Source organism: Callionymus lyra, chromosome 10 (assembly GCF_982586985.1).
Source record: "Callionymus lyra chromosome 10, fCalLyr1.hap1.1, whole genome shotgun sequence".
Taxonomy (NCBI): Eukaryota; Metazoa; Chordata; class Actinopteri; order Syngnathiformes; family Callionymidae; genus Callionymus; species Callionymus lyra.
The window spans coordinates 683,131-704,516 of NC_141827.1; the positions used below are offsets into that span (position 1 = coordinate 683,131).

Sequence of the window (21,386 nt, forward strand, 5' to 3'; positions counted from 1 at the left end):
TCCGGCATGAGGGACGCGAACCCGTCCGGCATGAGGGACGCGAACCCGTCCGGCATGAGGGACGCGAACCCGTCCGGCGTGAGGGACGCGAACCCGTCCGGCATGAGGGACGCGAACCCGTCCGGCGTGAGGGACGCGAACCCGTCCGGCGTGAGGGACGCGAACCCGTCCGGCATGAGGGACGCGAACCCGTCCGGCATGAGGGACGCGAACCCGTCCGGCATGAGGGACGCGAACCCGTCCGGCATGAGGGACGCGAACCCGTCCGGCATGAGGGTCGCAAACCCGTCCGGCATGAGGGACGCGAACCCGTCCGGCATGAGGGACGCGAACCCGTCCGGCATGAGGGACGCGAACCCGTCCGGCCTGAGGGACGCGAACCCGTCCGGCATGAGGGACGCGAATCCGTCCGGCATGAGGGACACGAACCCGTCCGGCCTGAGGGTCACGAACCCGTCCGGCCTGAGGGTCGCGAACCCATCCGGCCTGAGGGTCGCGAACCCATCCGGCCTGATCCTGCTCACAAACTAACAACTGGACATCAGATTCTCTGACAAGAACCTGATGTTTATTGATTCCCTCTTTGAAGAGTGAACTCTGACGCAGGTGAGAAAAGAACCTCACATAAACAAAGGTTGTTTGCTCGTGAAATGATGAATCAACAAACGAGCCTCAGATACGAAGACTCTGAAGAACACGAAGTTGAATCTACTTTCATTTGTTCTTTTGAAAATAAATCATTTCTTTGAATCAACTCAAAATTAGGTTCAATCTTTTTTTAAATATGATCAAATATTATTACTATTATTACTATTATCACTATATTATTTGTTATTACTATTATTACTATTATCACTATATTATTTGTTATTACTATTATTACTATATTATTTGTTCATATTATTATTACTATTATGTTAGTGAACGAAAAGAAAAATGTGAAAAAATATCTTTCACTTCATGTTGAGCTTCAGTTTGAAGGTGTTTGATGTTAAGAGTCTTTTGGACGAAGACGACTGAACTACATTAAAATAAACAAAATGTTTTGTTAAAAATGTCAGCAGACATGAGAACATGAGAGAAGGTTAATTATTTCTCTGGTTCTTTTCTTCCTCTAGTTCTTTTCTTCCTCTGATTATTTTCTTTCTCTCATTCTTTTCTTTCTCTGATTCTTTTATTTCTCTGGTTCTTTTCTTCCTCTGGTTCTTTTGTTTTTCTGGTTATTTTCTTTCTCTGTTTCTTTTATTTTCTTCCTCTGGTTCTTTTCTTCCTCTGGTTCTTTTCTTTTCTTCCTCTGGTTCTTTTCTTCCTCTGGTTCTTTTCTTCCTCTGGTTCTTTTCTTTCTCTGATTCTTTTATTTATCTGATTCTTTTATTTATCTGGTTCTTTTCTTCCTCTGGTTCTTTTCTTTCTCTGATTCTTTTATTTCTCTGATTCTTTTATTTCTCATGTTCTTTTCTGTCTCTGGTTCTTTTCTTTCTCTGTTTTTTTCTTTTATTCCTCTGGTTCTTTTCTTCTTCTGGTTATTTTCTTTCTCTGTTTCTTTTATTTTCTTCTTCTGGTTCTTTTCTTTCTCTGTTTCTTTTCTTTCTCTGATCCTTTTATTTCTCAGGTTCTTTTCTTCCTCTGGTTCTTTTCTTCCTCTGGTTATTTTCTTCCTCTGGTTCTTTTCTTCCTCTGGTTATTTTCTTCCTCTGGTTCCTTTCTTCCTCTGGTTGAGCCAATGAATGTTTAATAAACTTGTTTGCTGTGTTTTTAAAGTCTTGGAAATGAGATCCTTGCAGATGTTGTTTCTCATTGTTTGAGGTGATTAAAGACTTGTTTCCACTTCAACTTTCCTGGAACCATTAGAACGTTGAGATGAGCATCAACATGATCTCTGAGAGCTTTTCTGAAACGTTTTTAAACTCAAGGTGCATCTTTTCTTTCCTTATTCATCAACATAATGAAGCAAACTACAAAATAACGATACAAAGTTCAACATCTGGATTCAGATTTTTTATTACCTGTCATGATTTCAAGAAAAATAAAATATGTTTTTCAGAATAAAATGTTGCATTAAAACATTTTAGTCAAATGTTTAAAACCGTCAAGATTTTGTCTAAACTTGAAATTCGTGCGTGTTTTTCCTCTGTTTTTACAAGTTTCCTTGCGTGCCTGAACACTAACCCACCTTGTTGTAAATAACTAACTGTCATGTCTTCTGGTCTGGAATATAAGAGGAATATGAGCAGTTGAGTGACAGGCCTGCGAGTCCAGCCTGTTATTAACTCATCTAAGAAACATTTACTGCTCAACATTGAACTTGAAACTTGTTTCTCATCACAGGTGACGTCATGTAGTGTTTTATTGGAGGATATTCGCTGTAAAAATACACCTGTATCTTGACAACTTAACAAATATTTACCTCGAGAAAACCTGTTGCGCAGTTCTACAAGGCTTACGGTAGAGGGTTCCTCCGCTGGGATGCGTTCAAGGACTGTCAGAGTTGTTGGACTTTAGACATTAAAGATTAGTGTAAGTCATGCGAGGTTATTTTTATTAACTTGAATTGTTTTAGGTAGTAAATGTTATTATTGACGTTTGCTGAATTTAAATGAAGATTCAGTTGAAAAAACGAGACAAAAAGTTTTTTAAAAGTTTTGTTTTCGGTGAAATTCTCCAGGAAATGCCTCTAAAACTTCTCGGATTCATCGTTTCTTTTGTTTTAAAGTGTTTTTGAACTCGAGGCGGTGACTTTTGAGCGTCGGAAGTTTCCGCTGGAGAAGTTTACGAGCCGCACCTGAAGGCACCACCGAGTCTCCGTCAATTAGTGGCCAGTCCAGTCCGTGAACGCATCTCGAGGGTCCGTCTCTCCTGGACCTCGAGAAGAACCTTCTCTCCAACATGGGCTTCGAGCTGGAGCGCTTCTGCGGACCCGTGGACCCGGACTTCAAGTGCAACTTGTGCCACAAAGTTCTGCAGGAACCTCTGGCGACGCCGTGCGGTCACGTGTTCTGCTCCGGGTGCGTCCTGCCTTGGCTCGTGGACCAGAACCGCTGCCCGGTCCAGTGCCGGCGCGTGACGGCCCAGGAGCTGAACCACGTCCTGCCCCTGAAGAACCTGATCCTGAAGCTGGAGATCCACTGCGACCACCAGGCGCGCGGCTGCGAGGCCGTCGTGCGCCTGCAGCACCTGGACGCGCACGCGCGCGCCTGCGACTTCTGCCCCACCAGGTGCAGCAACAGGGGCTGCGAGCAGGTGCTGAACCTGCGCGACCTGGACGCGCACGCGCGGGAGACGTGCGCGCTGAGGCCGGCCGGCGCGTGCGCGCGCTGCGGGCTCCGGGTCACGCACCGGGACCGGCAGGAGACCCACTGCTGCCTGCGGGCCCTCAGGAGCCTGAACGCATCACTGAGCGTCAGGCTGGTCCTCCTGGACCGAGACATGAAGAAGCAGAACATCCGCGCGAACACGCGCGAGAAGAAGCTCCTGGCGCAGCTGGCGCGCGTGCACGGCGAGCTCCAGACCACCACCGTCAAGTACCAGAAGAAGTTCTGCGAGTACAGCCAGAGGATCGACTCTCTGACGCACACCGTGGCCTTCACCTGCCAGGTGAGTGTCACCTGTCAATCATCAAGAGTTGAATGAAGAGAAACCTTTGGTTCGTTTCTCGAGTCTGTGTCTGGACCAGCTGGTGTGTGTGTGCGCGTGCGCGCGCGTGTGTGTTGAGGGCTCAAATATTGACTGCAGTTTTGTACACAACGAGCTCCAGGTTTAAAGAGCCCTTCAGAGATCATCTGATCCTGACCTTTAACCTCGTGTTTCTGTTTTGAAAAACAACAACAATCATTTTTCAACATAAACACACTCTTAAGACTCATGCTGTGTCTCAAATCACATACTTGTGTACTCAAAGTTAGTATTTTTAGTGCGCAAGTGCGTCTCAATTCTTAGTATGTAAAGTTAGTGCTCCATACTCACTAGATTGTTACTAAAACACACACAAAACTGAGTATGAATCGATGGACACTTTCTACACTAAACGACTCCATCTTAGTGACGTTGTTAACGGAAGTTACGTCGAATATATATATATATATATATATATATATATATATATATATATGTATATGTGTATATATATATTCATACTATCAGTGGAGGATTAGTTACTAGTTAGTACGTACACTATCCTGATGATACTAACTTCTAGTATACTAAGAGAAGTATGTTTGAGACATACTATCTGTGGAGAACTAGTTACTAGTTAGTACGTACACTATCCTGATGATACTAACTTCTAGTATACTAAGAGAAGTATGTTTGAGACATACTATCTGTGGAGGATTAGTTACTAGTTAGTACGTACACTATCCTGATGATACTAACTTCTAGTATACTAAGAGAAGTATGTTTGAGACATACTATCTGTGGAGAACTAGTTACTAGTTAGTATGTACACTATCCTGATGATACTAACTTCTAGTATACTAAGAGAAGTATTTGAGACAAACTATCTGTGGAGGATTAGTTACTAGTTAATACATACACTATCCTGATGATACTAACTTCTAGTATACTAAGAGAAGTATTTGAGACAAACTATCTGTGGAGGATTAGTTACTAGTTAGTACGTACACTATCCTGATGATACTAACTTCTAGTATACTAAGAGAAGTATGTTCGAGACATACTATCTGTGGAGAACTAGTTACTAGTTAGTACGTACACTATCCTGATGATACTAACTTCTAGTATACTAAGAGAAGTATGTTTGAGACATACTATCTGTGGAGGATTAGTTACTAGTTAGTACATACACTATCCTGATGATACTAACTTCTAGTATACTAAGAGAAGTATTTGAGACAAACTATCTGTGGAGGATTAGTTACTAGTTAGTACGTACACTATCCTGATGATACTAACTTCTAGTATACTAAGAGAAGTATGTTTGAGACATACTATCTGTGGAGGATTAGTTACTAGTTAGTACGTACACTATCCTGATGATACTAACTTCTAGTATACTAAGAGAAGTATGTTTGAGACATACTATCTGTGGAGGATTAGTTACTAGTTAGTACGTACACTATCCTGATGGTACTAACTTCTAGTATACTAAGAGAAGTATGTGATTTGAGACATACTATCTGTGGAGGATTAGTTACTAGTTAGTACATACACTATCCTGATGATACTAACTTCTAGTATACTAAGAGAAGTATGTTTGAGACATACTATCTGTGGAGGATTAGTTACTAGTTAGTACGTACACTATCCTGATGCATACTAACTTCTAGTATACTAAGAGAAGTATGTTTGAGACATACTATCTGTGGAGAACTAGTTACTAGTTAGTATGTACACTATCCTGATGCATACTAACTTCTAGTATACTAAGAGAAGTATGTTTGAGACATACTATCTGTGGAGGATTAGTTACTAGTTAGTACGTACACTATCCTGATGATACTAACTTCTAGTATACTGAGAGAAGTATGTTTGAGACATACTATCTGTGGAGGATTAGTTACTAGTTAGTATGTACACTATCCTGATGATACTAACTTCTAGTATACTAAGAGAAGTATGTTTGAGACATACTATCTGTGGAGGATTAGTTGCTAGTTAGTATGTACACTATCCTGATGATACTAACTTCTAGTATACTAAGAGAAGTATGTTTGAGACATACTATCTGTGGAGAACTAGTTACTAGTTAGTATGTACACTATCCTGATGCATACTAACTTCTAGTATACTAAGAGAAGTATGTTTGAGACATACTATCTGTGGAGGATTAGTTACTAGTTAGTACGTACACTATCCTGATGATACTAACTTCTAGTATACTGAGAGAAGTATGTTTGAGACATACTATCTGTGGAGGATTAGTTACTAGTTAGTATGTACACTATCCTGATGATACTAACTTCTAGTATACTAAGAGAAGTATGTTTGAGACATACTATCTGTGGAGGATTAGTTGCTAGTTAGTATGTACACTATCCTGATGATACTAACTTCTAGTATACTAAGAGAAGTATGTTTGAGACATACTATCTGTGGAGGATTAGTTACTAGTTAGTACGTACACTATCCTGATGATACTAACTTCTAGTATACTAAGAGAAGTATGTTTGAGACATACTATCTGTGGAGGATTAGTTACTAGTTAGTACGTACACTATCCTGATGATACTAACTTCTAGTATACTAAGAGAAGTATGTTTGAGACATACTATCTGTGGAGAACTAGTTACTAGTTAGTACGTACACAATCCTGATGCATACTAACTTCTAGTATACTAAGATAAGTATGTGATTTCAGACACAGCATCGTTTATTTGTGTGTTTTCCAAGATGGCGGCTCACAGTTGTGTTGATACTACAGTAGAACCTTCACGTATTAACAGATACGACTTCAATACCATTAGCATCAAAGAAAATAACATTTTACTATAAATACTTTCGACATAAATACAACTAATTAAATCCTAGTTTGTCATTAAACACATACTCATCAACTATCAACTAGTTATACGAACGAGTAGTTCTAGTTGAAAACATCTATAATCCACTATAAATTCATCAGGTGCTTGAGACCCTGGCTCCGGCAAGTGTTGGTTAAACCCGTTGAACAAAGTAAAGAATGTGTTTTGACGTAAGAAAACCAACTTTTATTTGACAAACATGAATGTTTTGTTGGTTCTAAGAAGAGGAAACAATTAAAGTTCACGTCGAGATCCTTCATGAAGATCATCTGAAGTTTCAAGAGAAGAAGATACATTTAAAGCGACAGTAACTGAAGGAAATATTTACGTTTGATCTTCTCAGTAACTTCTGGTGTTGATGTTTCTCTTTGAACGAGTCGAGATATGACCTTTGTTTTGTTGAACAAATACACAGGAAGTGGAATATTTAACAGTTAAAAGGAGATCTAGTTCTGAAGTGATGAGTCCATGAAGAAGATCCTGGTTCAGAAGATCACGTGACGACGTCAACACACCGTCAGCTGCTGCGACGACACCTTCAACACACACCTGTGGAGGACGTTCACGTCAAGGAAGGAAAACAAACTGACAGAAGCTTCAACTAAACAATAACTAGTTTATTCAAACATTGAATTATTATTATCCTTCTTAGCATCTTATCTTCAAGATGCTCCTGGTTCTGTGGTCCAGAAGTGAAGTTGAATTTAAAGAAGCGTAAAGTTAAAGTTTGTTTTGACGCATGGACACATGAAGCGCTGACGTCCGGGAGAGACTCGGACTAGAACCTCTTTGACTTCCTGTCGATGATGGTCCAGAATAAAAGTATAAATATGACGTCAAAGTTAAATCATAAGTTAATACAATAAAATACAGTTCAATGAGTCAAATAAACATGTATTTAAACTGTTATGTCTCAGTTGATCTTGTTCGTATGGTTGTTGATAATAATGACAAACAATACTTTTGACTGTAAGTAAAACCCTGAGTTATGATTATAATCTCAGGTTCCAAGAATTCGTCGGTAAACCAATGGCAAAGTGGTTAGAGGGCGGAGCACCAAATGATGTAGAACCTAAAAACAACAGAACTATTTCAACTAGTTTTAATAAAGTTTTATATATATATATATATGTATATATATATACAGTATATATATATATAGTTCAGGTTTGTTAGTCATGAAGCTCCAGAAGCTTCTGATTCACTTTAATGTTCATTCTCTGCTTCGAGCACGAATGTCAAACTTCTGAAGCTGCTTTTATCTGCATTAGTTTGTTTGATGAAAACATGGATCAGCATTAAAGACGTGGAATCAAACGTGATCATGTTCTCGTCTCATCAGCTGATAATGAACGAATCATGTCCTCGTTAGTAAAGAGTCGCTTAAGTTTTTGATTTAAATAACAGGTCTGAGAGTTAGTGCTTCATTTAAGAACTTCTTATAAACGACTTTAGTGGATTCAAAAATGTGTCGACCCTGAAGTAAACACGTCATTTCTCCCGGAAAACATCTTTTTCAAGTAAAGTACATTTAAAAATATATACTTTGAGGGTGATTGACAGTTTTATCTCTTCGTATAGAAACTTAAAGATAATATTGATGGAAGAAATCAAAGTTTTGTATCGTTTACAATTGAAGGAAATAACTTCTTCAAGTGTTTGGTCTAATCGTGCATTTATAGTCTGAGCAAAACCTATAGAAACATCCCATAATGATCTCATCAGAACATCACTAACACACTGAGCACCGTCACTTAAACTGTACAGTTGTGAACCAATCAAAGAGTCAAAGAGTCAAAGAGTCAAAGAGTCAAAGAGTCAATGAGTCAAAGAGTCAATGAGTCAAAGAGTCAAAGAGTCAAAGAGTCAAAGATTCACAGATTCAAAGAATCAAAGAGTCAAAGATTCACAGATTCAAAGAGTCAAAGAGTCAAAGAGTCAAAGATTCAAAGAGTCAAAGAGTCAAAGATTCAAAGATTCAAAGAGTCACAGATTCAAAGAATCAAAGAATCAAAGAGTCAAAGATTCACAGATTCAAAGAGTCAAAGAGTCAAAGATTCAAAGAGTCAAAGAGTCAAAGATTCAAAGATTCAAAGAGTCAAAAAGTCAAAGAGTCAAAGAGTCAAAAAGTCAAAGAGTCAAAGAGTCAAAGAGTCAAAGATTCACAGATTTAAAGAGTCAAAGAGTCAAAGAGTCAAAGATTCAAAGAGTCAAAGAGTCAAAGAGTCAAAGAGTCAAAGATTCAAAGAGTCAAAGATTCACAGATTCACAGAATCAAAGAATCAAAGAGTCAAAGATTCACAGATTTAAAGAGTCAAAGAGTCAAAGATTCAAAGAGTCAAAGAGTCAAAGATTCAAAGATTCAAAGATTCAAAGATTCAAAGAGTCAAAAAGTCAAAGAGTCAAAGAGTCAAAGATTCAAAGATTCAAAGAGTCAAAGATTTAAAGATTCAAAGAGTCAAAGAGTCAAAGAGTCACAGATTCAAAGAGTCAAAGAGTCAAAGAGTCAAAGAGTCAAAGATTCAAAGAGTCAAAGAGTCAAAGAGTCAAAGATTCAAAGAGTCAAAGATTCAAAGAGTCAAAGAGTCAAAGATTCAAAGAGTCAAAGATTCAAAGAGTCAAAGATTCAAAGAGTCAAAGAGTCAAAGAGTCAAAGATTCAAAGAGTCAAAGAGTCAAAGAGTCAAAGAGTCAAAGAGTCAAAAAGTCAAAGAGTCAAAGAGTCAAAGAGTCAAAGAGTCAAAGATTCAAAGAGTCAAAGAGTCAAAGAGTCAAAGAGTCAAAGATTCAAAGAGTCAAAGATTCAAAGAGTCAAAGAGTCAAAGAGTCAAAGAGTCAAAGAGTCAAAGATTCAAAGAGTCAAAGAGTCAAAGATTCAAAGATTCAAAGAGTCAAAAAGTCAAAGAGTCAAAAAGTCAAAGAGTCAAAGAGTCAAAGAGTCAAAGAGTCAAAGATTCACAGAGTCAAAGAGTCAAAGATTTAAAGATTCAAAGAGTCAAAGAGTCAAAGATTCACAGATTCAAAGAGTCAAAGAGTCAAAGAGTCAAAGAGTCAAAGATTCAAAGAGTCAAAGAGTCAAAGAGTCAAAGATTCAAAGAGTCAAAGATTCAAAGAGTCAAAGAGTCAAAGAGTCAAAGACTCAAAGAGTCAAAGAGTCAAAGAGTCAAAGATTCAAAGAGTCAAAGATTCAAAGAGTCAAAGAGTCAAAGAGTCAAAGAGTCAAAGAGTCAAAAAGTCAAAGAGTCAAAGAGTCAAAGAGTCAAAGATTCAAAGATTCAAAGAGTCAAAGAGTCAAAGAGTCAAAGATTCAAAGAGTCAAAGATTCAAAGAGTCAAAGATTCAAAGAGTCAAAGAGTCAAAGAGTCAAAGATTCAAAGAGTCAAAGAGTCAAAGAGTCAAAGATTCAAAGAGTCAAAGAGTCAAAGATTCAAATCCTTCTTCATGAACATACGACGTGTTTCTATTATATAATGTTTTATTGAAGAATAAATTACTTTGTTGTTTTACTTTTAAAGTGACAATAATTCATGTTTCAGTAAAAACTATTGAGACCTCGAGCCGACAACTGTACTCTCCTCTTCACCTCCTCTTCTTCACCTCCTCTTCTTCTCCTCCTCTTCACCTCCTCTTCTTCACCTCCTCTTCTTCACCTCCTCTTCTTCACCTCCTCTTCTTCACCTCCTCTTCACCTCCTCTTCTTCACCTCCTCTTCTTCACTTCCTCTTCTTCACCTCCTCTTCACCTCCTCTTCTTCACCTCCTCTTCTTCACTTCCTCTTCTTCACCTCCTCTTCACCTCCTCTTCTTCACCTCCTCTTCTTCACCTCCTCCTCTTCACCTCCTCTTCACCTCCTCTTCTTCTCCTCCTCTTCTTCACCTCCTCTTCACCTCCTCTTCTTCTCCTCCTCTTCTTCACCTCCTCTTCACCTCCTCTTCTTCTCCTCCTCTTCTTCACTTCCTCTTCTTCACCTCCTCTTCTTCACCTCCTCTTCTTCACCTCCTCTTCTTCACCTCCTCTTCACCTCCTCTTCTTCACCTCCTCTTCTTCACTTCCTCTTCTTCACCTCCTCTTCACCTCCTCTTCTTCACCTCCTCTTCTTCACTTCCTCTTCTTCACCTCCTCTTCACCTCCTCTTCTTCACCTCCTCTTCTTCTCCTCCTCTTCTTCACTTCCTCTTCACCTCCTCTTCTTCTCCTCCTCTTCTTCACTTCCTCTTCACCTCCTCTTCTTCTCCTCCTCTTCTTCACTTCCTCTTCTCCTCCTCTTCTTCACTTCCTCTTCTCCTCCTCTTCTTCACTTCCTCTTCACCTCCTCTTCTTCACTTCCTCTTCACCTCCTCTTCTTCACTTCCTCTTCACCTCCTCTTCTTCACTTCCTCTTCAACTCCTCTTCTTCACTTCCTCTTCACCTCCTCTTCTTCTCCTCCTCTTCTTCACTTCCTCTTCACCTCCTCTTCTTCACCTCCTCTTCACTTCCTCTTCACCTCCTCTTCTTCACCTCCTCTTCTTCACTTCCTCTTCACCTCCTCTTCTTCACCTCCTCTTCACCTCCTCTTCTTCACCTCCTCTTCTTCACCTCCTCTTCACCTCCTCTTCTTCTCCTCCTCTTCTTCACTTCCTCTTCACCTCCTCTTCTTCACTTCCTCTTCACCTCCTCTTCACCTCCTCTTCTTCACTTCCTCTTCACCTCCTCTTCTTCACCTCCTCTTCTTCACTTCCTCTTCACCTCCTCTTCTTCACCTCCTCTTCACTTTCTCTTCACCTCCTCTTCTTCACTTCCTCTTCACCTCCTCTTCTTCACTTCCTCTTCACCTCCTCTTCACTTTGGTTTTCAATGGTTCAAAACATATTGAATGTCAAGTATTGTGTTTGCTTTGAATTATTGTCAACGACGATCAAACTTCTTCGACATGTTTCCTGAAATGGTTTTAAATGAGTTTTGCCTCGAGTTACAAACCTTTATCGTCAAAGTTGTGTCTCTAATAAAAACTAGCATCGAAACAACAACAACAACAACAACATGTGGCTGCAGAGAGAAATACAACTTCACCAATAATAGCTAATAATAGTCAATATTTAGTTCTTAACACTTGAAAAAGATGATCGTCTTCAACTAACCAGCTGGAGACAGAGTTACGAGTCGCTGACGTAGTTTCTGCTCAAACTTCTCTCCAGTCTGTCGTTCGTTGGGCAGGAATGCAACATTAAAGTGACCCTCGTGAAGCATGAGTTACGCAAGCATCGGTGTTTATGTAAGCGCTGCTGCAACAACAGCGTTTAATTGGTAGAAGTGAAAGAATGTGAAGAACAATCCTCGACTCTAATCCTTCCACTGTGAACCTCGTCCTGAGCTTTAATGAAAAGTTTCAGCAGAACTTGATGATAGTTTTCACCATGTGATGCTTTTATTCTGCGGTTTGTTGCAACAGTTGCTCAACTTCACGAGCTTCTATTTGTGGATTTGTTTAAAACCGCTCGCTAACAAACGACGTCTTCGTTTATAAACAGGTTTATTTTGATTTCACGCTTGATTCTCTTCAGTTGATCAATATTTAACAAAGATAAAACGTTCACTGTTATTTTCCAGTTTCTCTGTTAAGACGATGAAGCAGGATCATCGTCAAAATAAAAGCATCTCACGGACAAAACATTTGAACACATTTGCATCAAGACTTAACTGCTTGTATTTTCATTTGACTCGCAGTCTTTTCCTAAATAAGAAACGTTGTTTTTTCGACGTGGTCTGGTTGAATAATAGAGTTCATAACAAAGTTGAAATGAGTTCCTTACACTTGGAAAAGTTACAAAAATCCCTGGTGTTTAAGGAATTATTTGAATAATATTAATAGTTAATTATAAATGATATTATGGATCAGTTTGAAGTGAGGGTTTGATGACGTCTGAGAAGATGTCGAGGCTTGTTCGAGGCATTAGCTGAAGAGTGTTTGCAGATGTGGTTAAAAACTCTGGTTAATGACTTCACCGTCGACTCTCACACCACGAGTGTGTGTTGCTGGAAGGGTTGGACGGACTCACACCGTCCTGGTCGTCTGCGTCCGTCTGTGCTGACGGTGCCAGGATGTGAAGCATGTGTCGCTAATGTGACGCTGGCATGATGTTGGCATGATGTTGGCATCATTATGATGTTGGCATGACGCTGGCATGACGCTGGCATGATGTTGGCATGATGTTGGCATGACGCTGGCATGATGTTGGCATGATGTTGGCATGACGCTGGCATGACGCTGGCATGATGTTGGCATGATGTTGGCATGACGCTGGCATGACGCTGGCATGATGTTGGCATGACGCTGGCATGACGCTGGCATGATGTTGGCATGACGCTGGCATGACGCTGGCATGACGCGGACGTTCCTCACAGACTTGAACGTGATGGACACGCAGTCTCACGCCAACAGATCCGTCTATTCCTGGTCTCTCTGTGGCAGCTGGACTCGTGTTGTGACTCTCCTCCGAGTTCAAACAGATGAAGCGCTGACTCCGAGAGTTTTTCCCAGAGATCCTTGTGTCGCCTCCGAGCCAGATTGATTTCCACGGGACAACAGTAGGTTGACGGGCGACAACTGAGGAATCCTTTAGAAGCGAAGCAGTCACAAGAGTTCACGTCCAGATGGTTTGAGCGAAGGTTCCTTCAACACTTCCAGGATCGTTGGTTGACTTTTCTAATCCTTGCTCTTCCTGCGGCTTCTGATGACACAAAGTTAGATTTTCCTTCAATGATTCATGATTTTTTATTTGTTTTGTTCAGAAAATACTTTTTTTTTCCACACCCAAGACCTTGAAACATTTAGTGATCCATCAAAGTCCTGTTCGTTTGTAATCGAGTCGACTTTAAAGAACCTTTTCAAGCTGTTTGATGGATTTCAAGTTTTAAAATGAAGATTTTTAAATCCAATAGATTGATGCATTTCCTCTCGACACAATTGAAATTATGTTTTACAATTGACAATATATTTGTGCTTTTAATTTGGATGTAGGAAAAGTTTGATTTCTATACCTTGTTTTGAACGATTCATGATTTTTAAGATGATTTTTATGAACGTCTGTCGCTGTTCGACAAATGAAAGCACAACATTCACCTCCAACTAACAAATTCACTTATTTTGTTACATTTTTCCTTCGATGTTTTTGGACGTTCATCATGTAGATCATAGTCGAGTAACATCAGCATCACTTGATGCACGTTCTTTAGGAATCGACATGAAGAGCAGAAGAAAACTCAAGTGATTTCATTGAAGAAATCCTTGATGGAAACAAATCACCGAGAAAAATGTTGGTTCGTTGTTGAAGCTTCAACTCATGAAAGGAAATGGAACCTGTTTCTGGATCAGTTAAAATGAACAAGACGATCTTACATCGTCATCTTATTAAAACTGGAGGGTTTTGATGTCGAACACTATCATTTTAATCGAGAATAATCTTGAGAATTGTTTGAACTCAAACGACGAAGAATGTGATTTGAATCCTGAGAAACTCGAGGTTTCATAAAAAAGCAGTTTTAAGTGTTGTGAGTAAGTGTTGACTGTCATGTGTTTGTGTGTCCGTAGGAGGGCGACACTAAAAGTGTGACGGTCGTTCTTCTTCGCGAGGCTGGATCTCTGGGGTTTCACATCGTGGGAGGAAGACCGTTCGCGGTAGGTGAAGATTTCCTCGTCCAACAGTCGAACACATGTTTACTCCGGTTTTAACAACATCGATCGAGTTTCATTTGCTTTTACATAATAACAAAACAAACTATCATTACTTTTATAAGAGGGAACTCATGGCTTCCCCTCAGTTATTATTCCGTCTCTAATCGAGGGGGTTTTGTTGGGAAGGAACGACCTCAGCCTGTCTCGAGTCTGAGGTTCGAGTCATTAATGACATTGTTTTTTGGTCGGATTCGGATGAATTCTGGTAAAGACCATAAAACTACTGTATCGTCCCGAGTCGACCGGTGCTTGAATTAGTGAAAGATGTTTCTGCTCAAGTCGATGTTCTGCTAGATTTACGACTTCTCTCTCGTATCTGGAGCGGAGATGATTCCTGGCTTCTGCTCTCCACAAAACCTCAAATCAACAGTGTGAGTAGGAAGCTGCTCATTAGAAGGAAATGGCTAATATCCATGTAGACTTTGACACATGTGTTTCATGTGGCTGTGCTGGGGGCGTCACTGGGGAAAGGCAATCAGCCTGGTTTTCTACTTCCCTGCATGTCTTGAGGGGACTTGGAAGCCAAGCTTGGATCGAGCGGTTCCGATGCAAATGATAATTACAGATAACGTTTTGTAAAGTTTGTTTTCGGTCGCAACTGTTTCTTGTGGTTTATTTAAACTTTATTTTCACTTGGAATAGCTTAAAACAACTTTAGAAAATCTGGACTGTCCTTGGATTTTCCCTTTTTAAAAGAATACCATCATTTTGTATAAAACGTTGTTTCGAACTTATGAAAGAATGTCTCACGATAACTTTGTTGCTGAAGCTTTTCAAAGTCGTTTTTTCCTTCCTTCCTTCAAGAGCAGGTTTAGCAAACTCAACATTTAATCAGAATTAATAGAACAAAACCACATGAAAGTTACTAAACAGTTTGTAAAGTCAACAGATCAATCCTGGTGCTTGTCAACAGGAAGTGGTTTGTTACCCAGTCAGTTGTTTGGCTCTTGAGAATGTGAAGAATGAGAAGACGATCGCATGAGGAACAGATGGTTAAACCTGAGATCATCGCGTGAAAGCAGGAAAAGACTAAATATATCGTTACAAGTACAGAATAGTCTTTGAAATATATTTGATTATTTTACTTTGTTTCTATACACGTCTTTATCTAATTCTTCTTTATTGAAACTTGTTTCCACCACTTGTTCCCATCATGTGGTCGAGACAAGGGACACCCTGGAAAGATCACCATTTTATAACAGTGACACAAATATGTCGCTATTTATCCCTTAGACAAAAATGTAACGATGAATTTAGTCGGATTTATTTTCTCACACTTTCTTGACATTTATTTAGTTATTATTTTCCTCCACAGGAAGGCGATGACGTCGCATCAACCGAAGGGATCTTTGTTTCCAAGATCATGGAGAAAGGACCTGCAGACAAAGAGGACGGCCTTGAAATCCACGACAGGATAATTGAGGTTCGTGAATCCTTGTTCCTCGACTGCTGCTGAAGACACTGAGTTATACGACAGATTCTCACCGTTTGGCTTCGACGATCACATACCCAGGAGGCAATAGATCAACAAAGAGTTGTTCAGTTGACGAAGTGAAGATGGTGTCGGTCGAGAAACATGTTCTTATCGTTCTTATCGTCCGTCTCACGCTGAGGTCGACCTCAGAGCTGAGCTGGAACACAGTGGATTATTGAAGAGTCAGGATGAGGAGAAACTGCACGAGATAAAGTTTGTCGACTCAACATTTTGACGTTTGTAGGACGTTGACACCAGTTCATTTGACTTTTGAATTCTCTACAAACTCGTCCCACTTGATCTTTCTTTTCACCCGTCGATTGAGGCGCAGTGACGAGTGTGTGTCTTTGTGTGTCTTTGTGTGTCTTTGTGTGTCTTCGTGTGTCGGTGAAGCAGTGAAGAGTCGCGTTAATAGATGTTGATCCAGTTCTTCTGCTGCACTTTGAGCTTCATCAGATTCTCTTGCACTGGTTCTCATGAGGAGGTGAAAAGGCCCGAGGAGGCGACAAGAGCAGCTATTAAATGTCTTTTCATGGGTGGAGGTTTAAGAAGACAATAAATGACAATATTAATCATCCAGCTTTTCAAACGACTTTTGTATGAACAGTTTACAGTCGTCGTTCCACATTCGTGCCTTTCATCGGACGAAACTGGATCCACTCGGTAGTTCATGTTTCTCCAGCGCCGTCTTTGTGAAGCCAAGACGCTCGATGTCCTTCACAGAAATGCAAAGAAGAAATAACGATGCTCTTAGTTGAAAACAATCCATGTCGCTCAAAGGCAGTTTCATGTCCCACAACTCCAGGCTGAAACCAACAAACTCGTGTCTCGTCGACCTCTCGTCTCACTCATCGCACCTTTTCAAATTGCTTTTGGATTTTCTTTTCAGACTTTCACGTCTCATGTAACAAACCTGTAGAGGCCGTTTATTCAAAGTGTTTGTTTCTACTTTACACTTGAGTTAAACATCTGAATGCTTTCAAGGCATCGACGGTGAATTAGTTTGTCCTTTAAATGGAACAAAGAAATCTTTCTTTCATGGACTGATTTTTAATGTTTCTTTTAGAGCTTTTTTCTAAACCTTATCATCTCTGAAAGTGAAACACGTTAACAAATGTCATTTATTTACTAAAGCAGAAATGTTATGTTATGTTATGTTATTTTGATGTTTTTACCTCAGTCATGCTCAACAACAGATGATGTCAATCAAAGAGAATTGATTTACCTTTGATCGCAGGTTCATAGATAGTAGATCAGGAAACACACAGTTAACACTTTACATTTCACATGGTTTAGCTTCGACCGAGAGAGAATCAAGAGAAACTTAAAAGTTAAAACCTAACTTAAAACTGAAGCTTTTCTCTGTTGCTTTGAGTCATTCTTGGTAACGTTTGAGGAAAATACATTTTTCTCGAGGATGTGATTTTTCTGTTGATCACTTTGCATCTTTCACTTCAGAGCGATTGAGGAAGGAGTTTTGACAAAAAGTGTGTAATGTTTGTGTGTCAAATGAAGCACTTTTGCTGTATTTAGTTAACCAGATTCCCAACTTTGCAACATTGTAACATATTGTCGGATCACATGACCAAAACACAATCGGCTCATTGGTCCACAGCTCAGCATCACCTGCAGACGTGTTTTAATGTTGAACGTGGAGCAGAGGAAAAAAAACATTAGATTTTTCATGTGAAGACGTGGCAACACTAAAATCTAGCAAGAAGATTTCGTTCCGGCTCTTACGTAAACGCTCGAACGAACCTGCTCTTTGTGAAGCGACAATCGTGTTTCACGGCTCGGGGTCGATGTGTGGCTGCGGTCGAGCTGTAGCTCTGGATGTTCCTCGCTCTATAACGGGCTCCTAGCGGGGGAGTGTGATCGCAGATGTCGTCTCAGCGCCACTGGCTGCTATGAATCCATATATGAATGCCTGCTTGTTCAGACAGACATTTTTCTCATAAAAACCTGGAGGTGTGTTTGCTTTTAGCCGCCCCCCCCCTCAGCCCGGCGAGAAATCTCAGCACTCTGGTCAGGATCTGTCAGCGTATGATGAATACATTCTGATTCACTTCAACAGGCTCTTGAATGGATGGAATGTGGCGCGTCTGTCTGACACTGTAATTTAAAGTCTTCCTACATCTTCGCTCGTTTCCCTGCGAGTCACGAAAACTGGCTCTTTTTTTTTCTGCCACAAAGACTGAGTTGTGTGTCGGTGACTGTGAGCTCCTGAGGCTGAACATAGGAAGAGAATGGAGACGCCTGGGCTGTCGTTGTAAATGTTGCTTGTAAATCTTCCACAAACATTCTTAGGTCAGCGAGGGGGAGACACGAAGATAAACGCACCAGCGAACACGGCAGGTTCAACAGAACCGGGATTGTTCTGCATTTTTAGACTCGTTTCCTTCACAGATAAACACTTTGAGTTCACGTCACAAATGAAAAAGGATTTAATTGCACAAGAAATACATTTCTATAAACAACCGTATGTTTTATTGTTGTATTGTGTTCTTAATGAAATAAAACATTCCTTCCTTTGACAACCATTAAAAAGCAGTTACTGTGGGCAGAACAAAAGTATTTGTTATCAAGTTTTTTAATAATCCAGTTTCTTTAGTTGAACAAGGTAAACAAGTTGTATTTTGTGTTTTAAAGTTTTGACACATCTTGCTGATATATCCGTGCACCACAGATACACCATTTGAACTCAACTTGCTTCAGAAAATGTGTTGAAGAAAAGTGACAAACCGGTGAGTTATGAAATGCTTTTAGGAGATTTACTTTTGGCGAGGCTGCACTTCTTGTCAGGGACATGGATTTATACACTCTGACATCTCAACAACTCTTTCCTTTTTACTGCACAAGCAAATGGAAAACGAGTGTCCCTGGAAAAGAAACTTCTCGTTTTAATTCTGTGGCTCGGAATTGAAATATTAACCAGAGATTGATTGTGACTTTACTGTGTTTTTCTTTACACGTGATGAGTTGTTGGATCTTTTCTCTCAGTCTTATAGCTTGAAAATGATCACGTAGACCACTGACCTTTAGGGGAAACTTAAACAGGTCAAGATAAGAAGGGCAGAAATGGGTAAAATGAAAAATAAAACTATTTAAATGACGACGATTTCCACAATTATTTCAAGCTTTAGTTCAACTTCTTGTCTTTTGTTTTTGGCTTATTGGTCATTTATAATCAAGATATTTCCTTTTCTTCAGACGCTTGCAAAACCAAACCTAGATATCTGACTCACCAGAGCAACATTCCAGCAAGTTGACAGTAACATTGTGTTTTTTTTGTGTTGCTGACTCCTCAGAAAAAGAGTGAAAAACACAAGCAAAGAGTCGTTGAACACGTAGGCGTCCGTATGAAAGGCGATCTGGATATGAAGCCGACCGACTGGTATCCAGAGGACGTTTGCCAAATGTTCCCGAGACGTTATTTTTGACCCGGGGCTCGAGGAGCGAGCACTTATTTCCCTGAAGGGATCACATGTTGTTTGCTGTTCCGAGGCAAGAAGCAGATCTTTGTCAGACTCTTTATTGGATTTCATCCTCGTCTTCCTCAAACCGACGCGTCGTCGCTTCACTTGTGTTTTAACCGCAGAACAACACGCAGCGTCAACACTGAGCGAGGGACTTTTTATTCAATCCAAACTTTCAAGTGAGTCCACAAAAGGTTTCACGGTAGCTTCTTCAGACAAGAACATCTTTGTTCCTCGTGCTCGAGGCTGAAGAAGTCGAGGTCCAGGAGAGAATATTGTTCTTTCGACGTGACGACGCTTGATGATTTTCTAGACGTACAGTCTGGCTCGACTGTAGGAGTGTTTGCTCTGCGTTAAAACGGTCTCGTCTGACTGGAGGCTCGTGGGTTAATTTACGGCTCCTGAAAGGTTCTGGAGCAGGAATAGGGGGAGGAGCAATTAGGCCTCATTTTCCTGCCAATCAATCACTGGCCTTGTGTAAATGGATCGGCAACAATCGGCTCAGGTTTCGCTCTCAGCTGCTGCTCATGTCAGAAGATGACCCGGGAGCTCAGACTGCTAATGAACTACCCTCAATTAAACCCTAATAGCCTGATTTACGGACCCTCGGTCGTCCCATCACGGCCTGTCGTTTCCTTCCACGGCTGCGCTGGAATAATCAGCCTCCGCTTGAATGTGTTTGTAAATATGATCCACAAACTCAACGACGATCCAAGAATTTAAATATGTTTAATTGAGATAAAGACCTAATTTTATCAAATTATTTTGAGATTATTTACAATTTAAAAAAAAGTTTAATTGTCGTTGTTCTTATTCAAAATGGTAATTAAGTCTTCAGACTTAATTTGAGAAGATAACGTAGAAAATTAAAAGAACCTGAGACAGATTTCACATGAATACATGAAGAAACCTTCAATAACTTTTAAATCTCTCACCACGACTTGAACTGCTTAGACTAGTTACTGTTCAGATAAAGACTCGAACCTTGTTCCACAACAAAATATTTGAGCTAAAAGATAAAGAAACAGTGTTAAATGAGTTGTTGCAACGTTGTTGCCTGGATCGGGATCTACGAGTGAATAACGGTTTCTTCAAGTACTTTCTGAATCATTTTCACCAATTTCTTCTCCCACAACATTTGTAGAAAATATGTTGACGTCAAACACGTTGAAGTCAAAGACTGTGTCGTTCTGTGTCCAGTTTTCTTTTGACCGTCAATTAGTAAAAAGTCTGTTTGTTCTTCTTAAATATCTAGCAAAAGAAAGGATGTATGAACCACAGGTTGTTAATAGTTATATGTTCAAATGAAAGGTATTTTAAACACAAGTCAAGAGTTAGAAAGAGAAGTTATTCGCAGTGATCATAGGTTGCAGGTTTGAATCCCACGACTGGCCTCTGATATTTACCACGACGACACATTTAAGTGAGACACAAACTTCTGATTCCTCCTCGTGTCCTTGACTGATCCAAACACTGCTTGTTATACAACGTTCCCACTCGAGTCCACTAAATGAATCCCGTCTGCCTAAAAAGATTTGCCGTCAGCGTCCGGGGTCTTCGGCCCCTCGGTTACATCTGCTGCTCTATAAATAGCTGAGCTTCCCAAACGACTTCTGCGTGGATGATCACATTTGAGTCTCACGAGGACCAGAACAGATGAACAACATCAGCAGCTTAATGGAAGTCTGGAGAGCTTCGATCCTCGACGACCCGAGTGAACGTCGTTCTGTCCTCGTCGTGGTTTCTTTTCAACGGACAAAAGCCTCTTTTCCACATCAAGCTGATTTTGGAGGAATTCAAAGAATAAAATGTTGAACTGAGGAATAAATCAGTTACTGTTGTTCTTGTAGCATTGATTTAATTTGTCAGAATGATCTTGGTTTTTGTCCCTTGTTGGTCTGAAGTCTGCACATAGATAATACTTGGATTCCTTCATTTAATTCTGAAAACTGAATACGTTTTTGTTTTGTTTTTTAATTTTCACCATTTCATACCATTTCAAGTTTGAGCAAAGCTTCTGTGTTTTTTGTTTCATGACATCATTAGAAAGTCATAAATGACCAACGACATTAAAAGATTTTATATAAGTTAATATACGTTAACAAACAGAGACGTCGATCTCGTCCAGGCGTTGGTTGCTTTTAAGACTCGCAGAGTCAAAACTGCTTTAGTTTCATTCTTTTTATTGAACTTTTATCACGGACTGCTAACAAGTGAGCTGGTCCAGATGTAGTTTCCCACAAAAGT

At 40.1% G+C, this 21,386-nt stretch overlaps 1 protein-coding gene across 3 annotated transcripts in view; it reads left to right on the forward strand.

Moving 5' to 3' along the window:
• Positions 1-2,417: 2,417 nt before the first annotated feature.
• Positions 2,418-21,386, forward strand: part of pdzrn3b (PDZ domain containing RING finger 3b) — a 101,293-nt gene continuing 82,324 nt past the window's right edge. Inside the window, exons 1-3 of one of the 3 annotated variants that reach the window (XM_087801563.1) lie at positions 2,418-3,594; positions 14,046-14,132; positions 15,505-15,612. In XM_087801563.1, the coding sequence (XP_087657689.1) occupies positions 2,887-3,594; positions 14,046-14,132; positions 15,505-15,612 (903 nt within the window). In that variant the 5' untranslated portion in view covers positions 2,418-2,886. The remainder of the gene's footprint in view (positions 3,595-14,045; positions 14,133-15,504; positions 15,613-21,386) is intronic. The other 2 variants (XM_087801562.1, XM_087801564.1) reach the window with 2 other exon arrangements.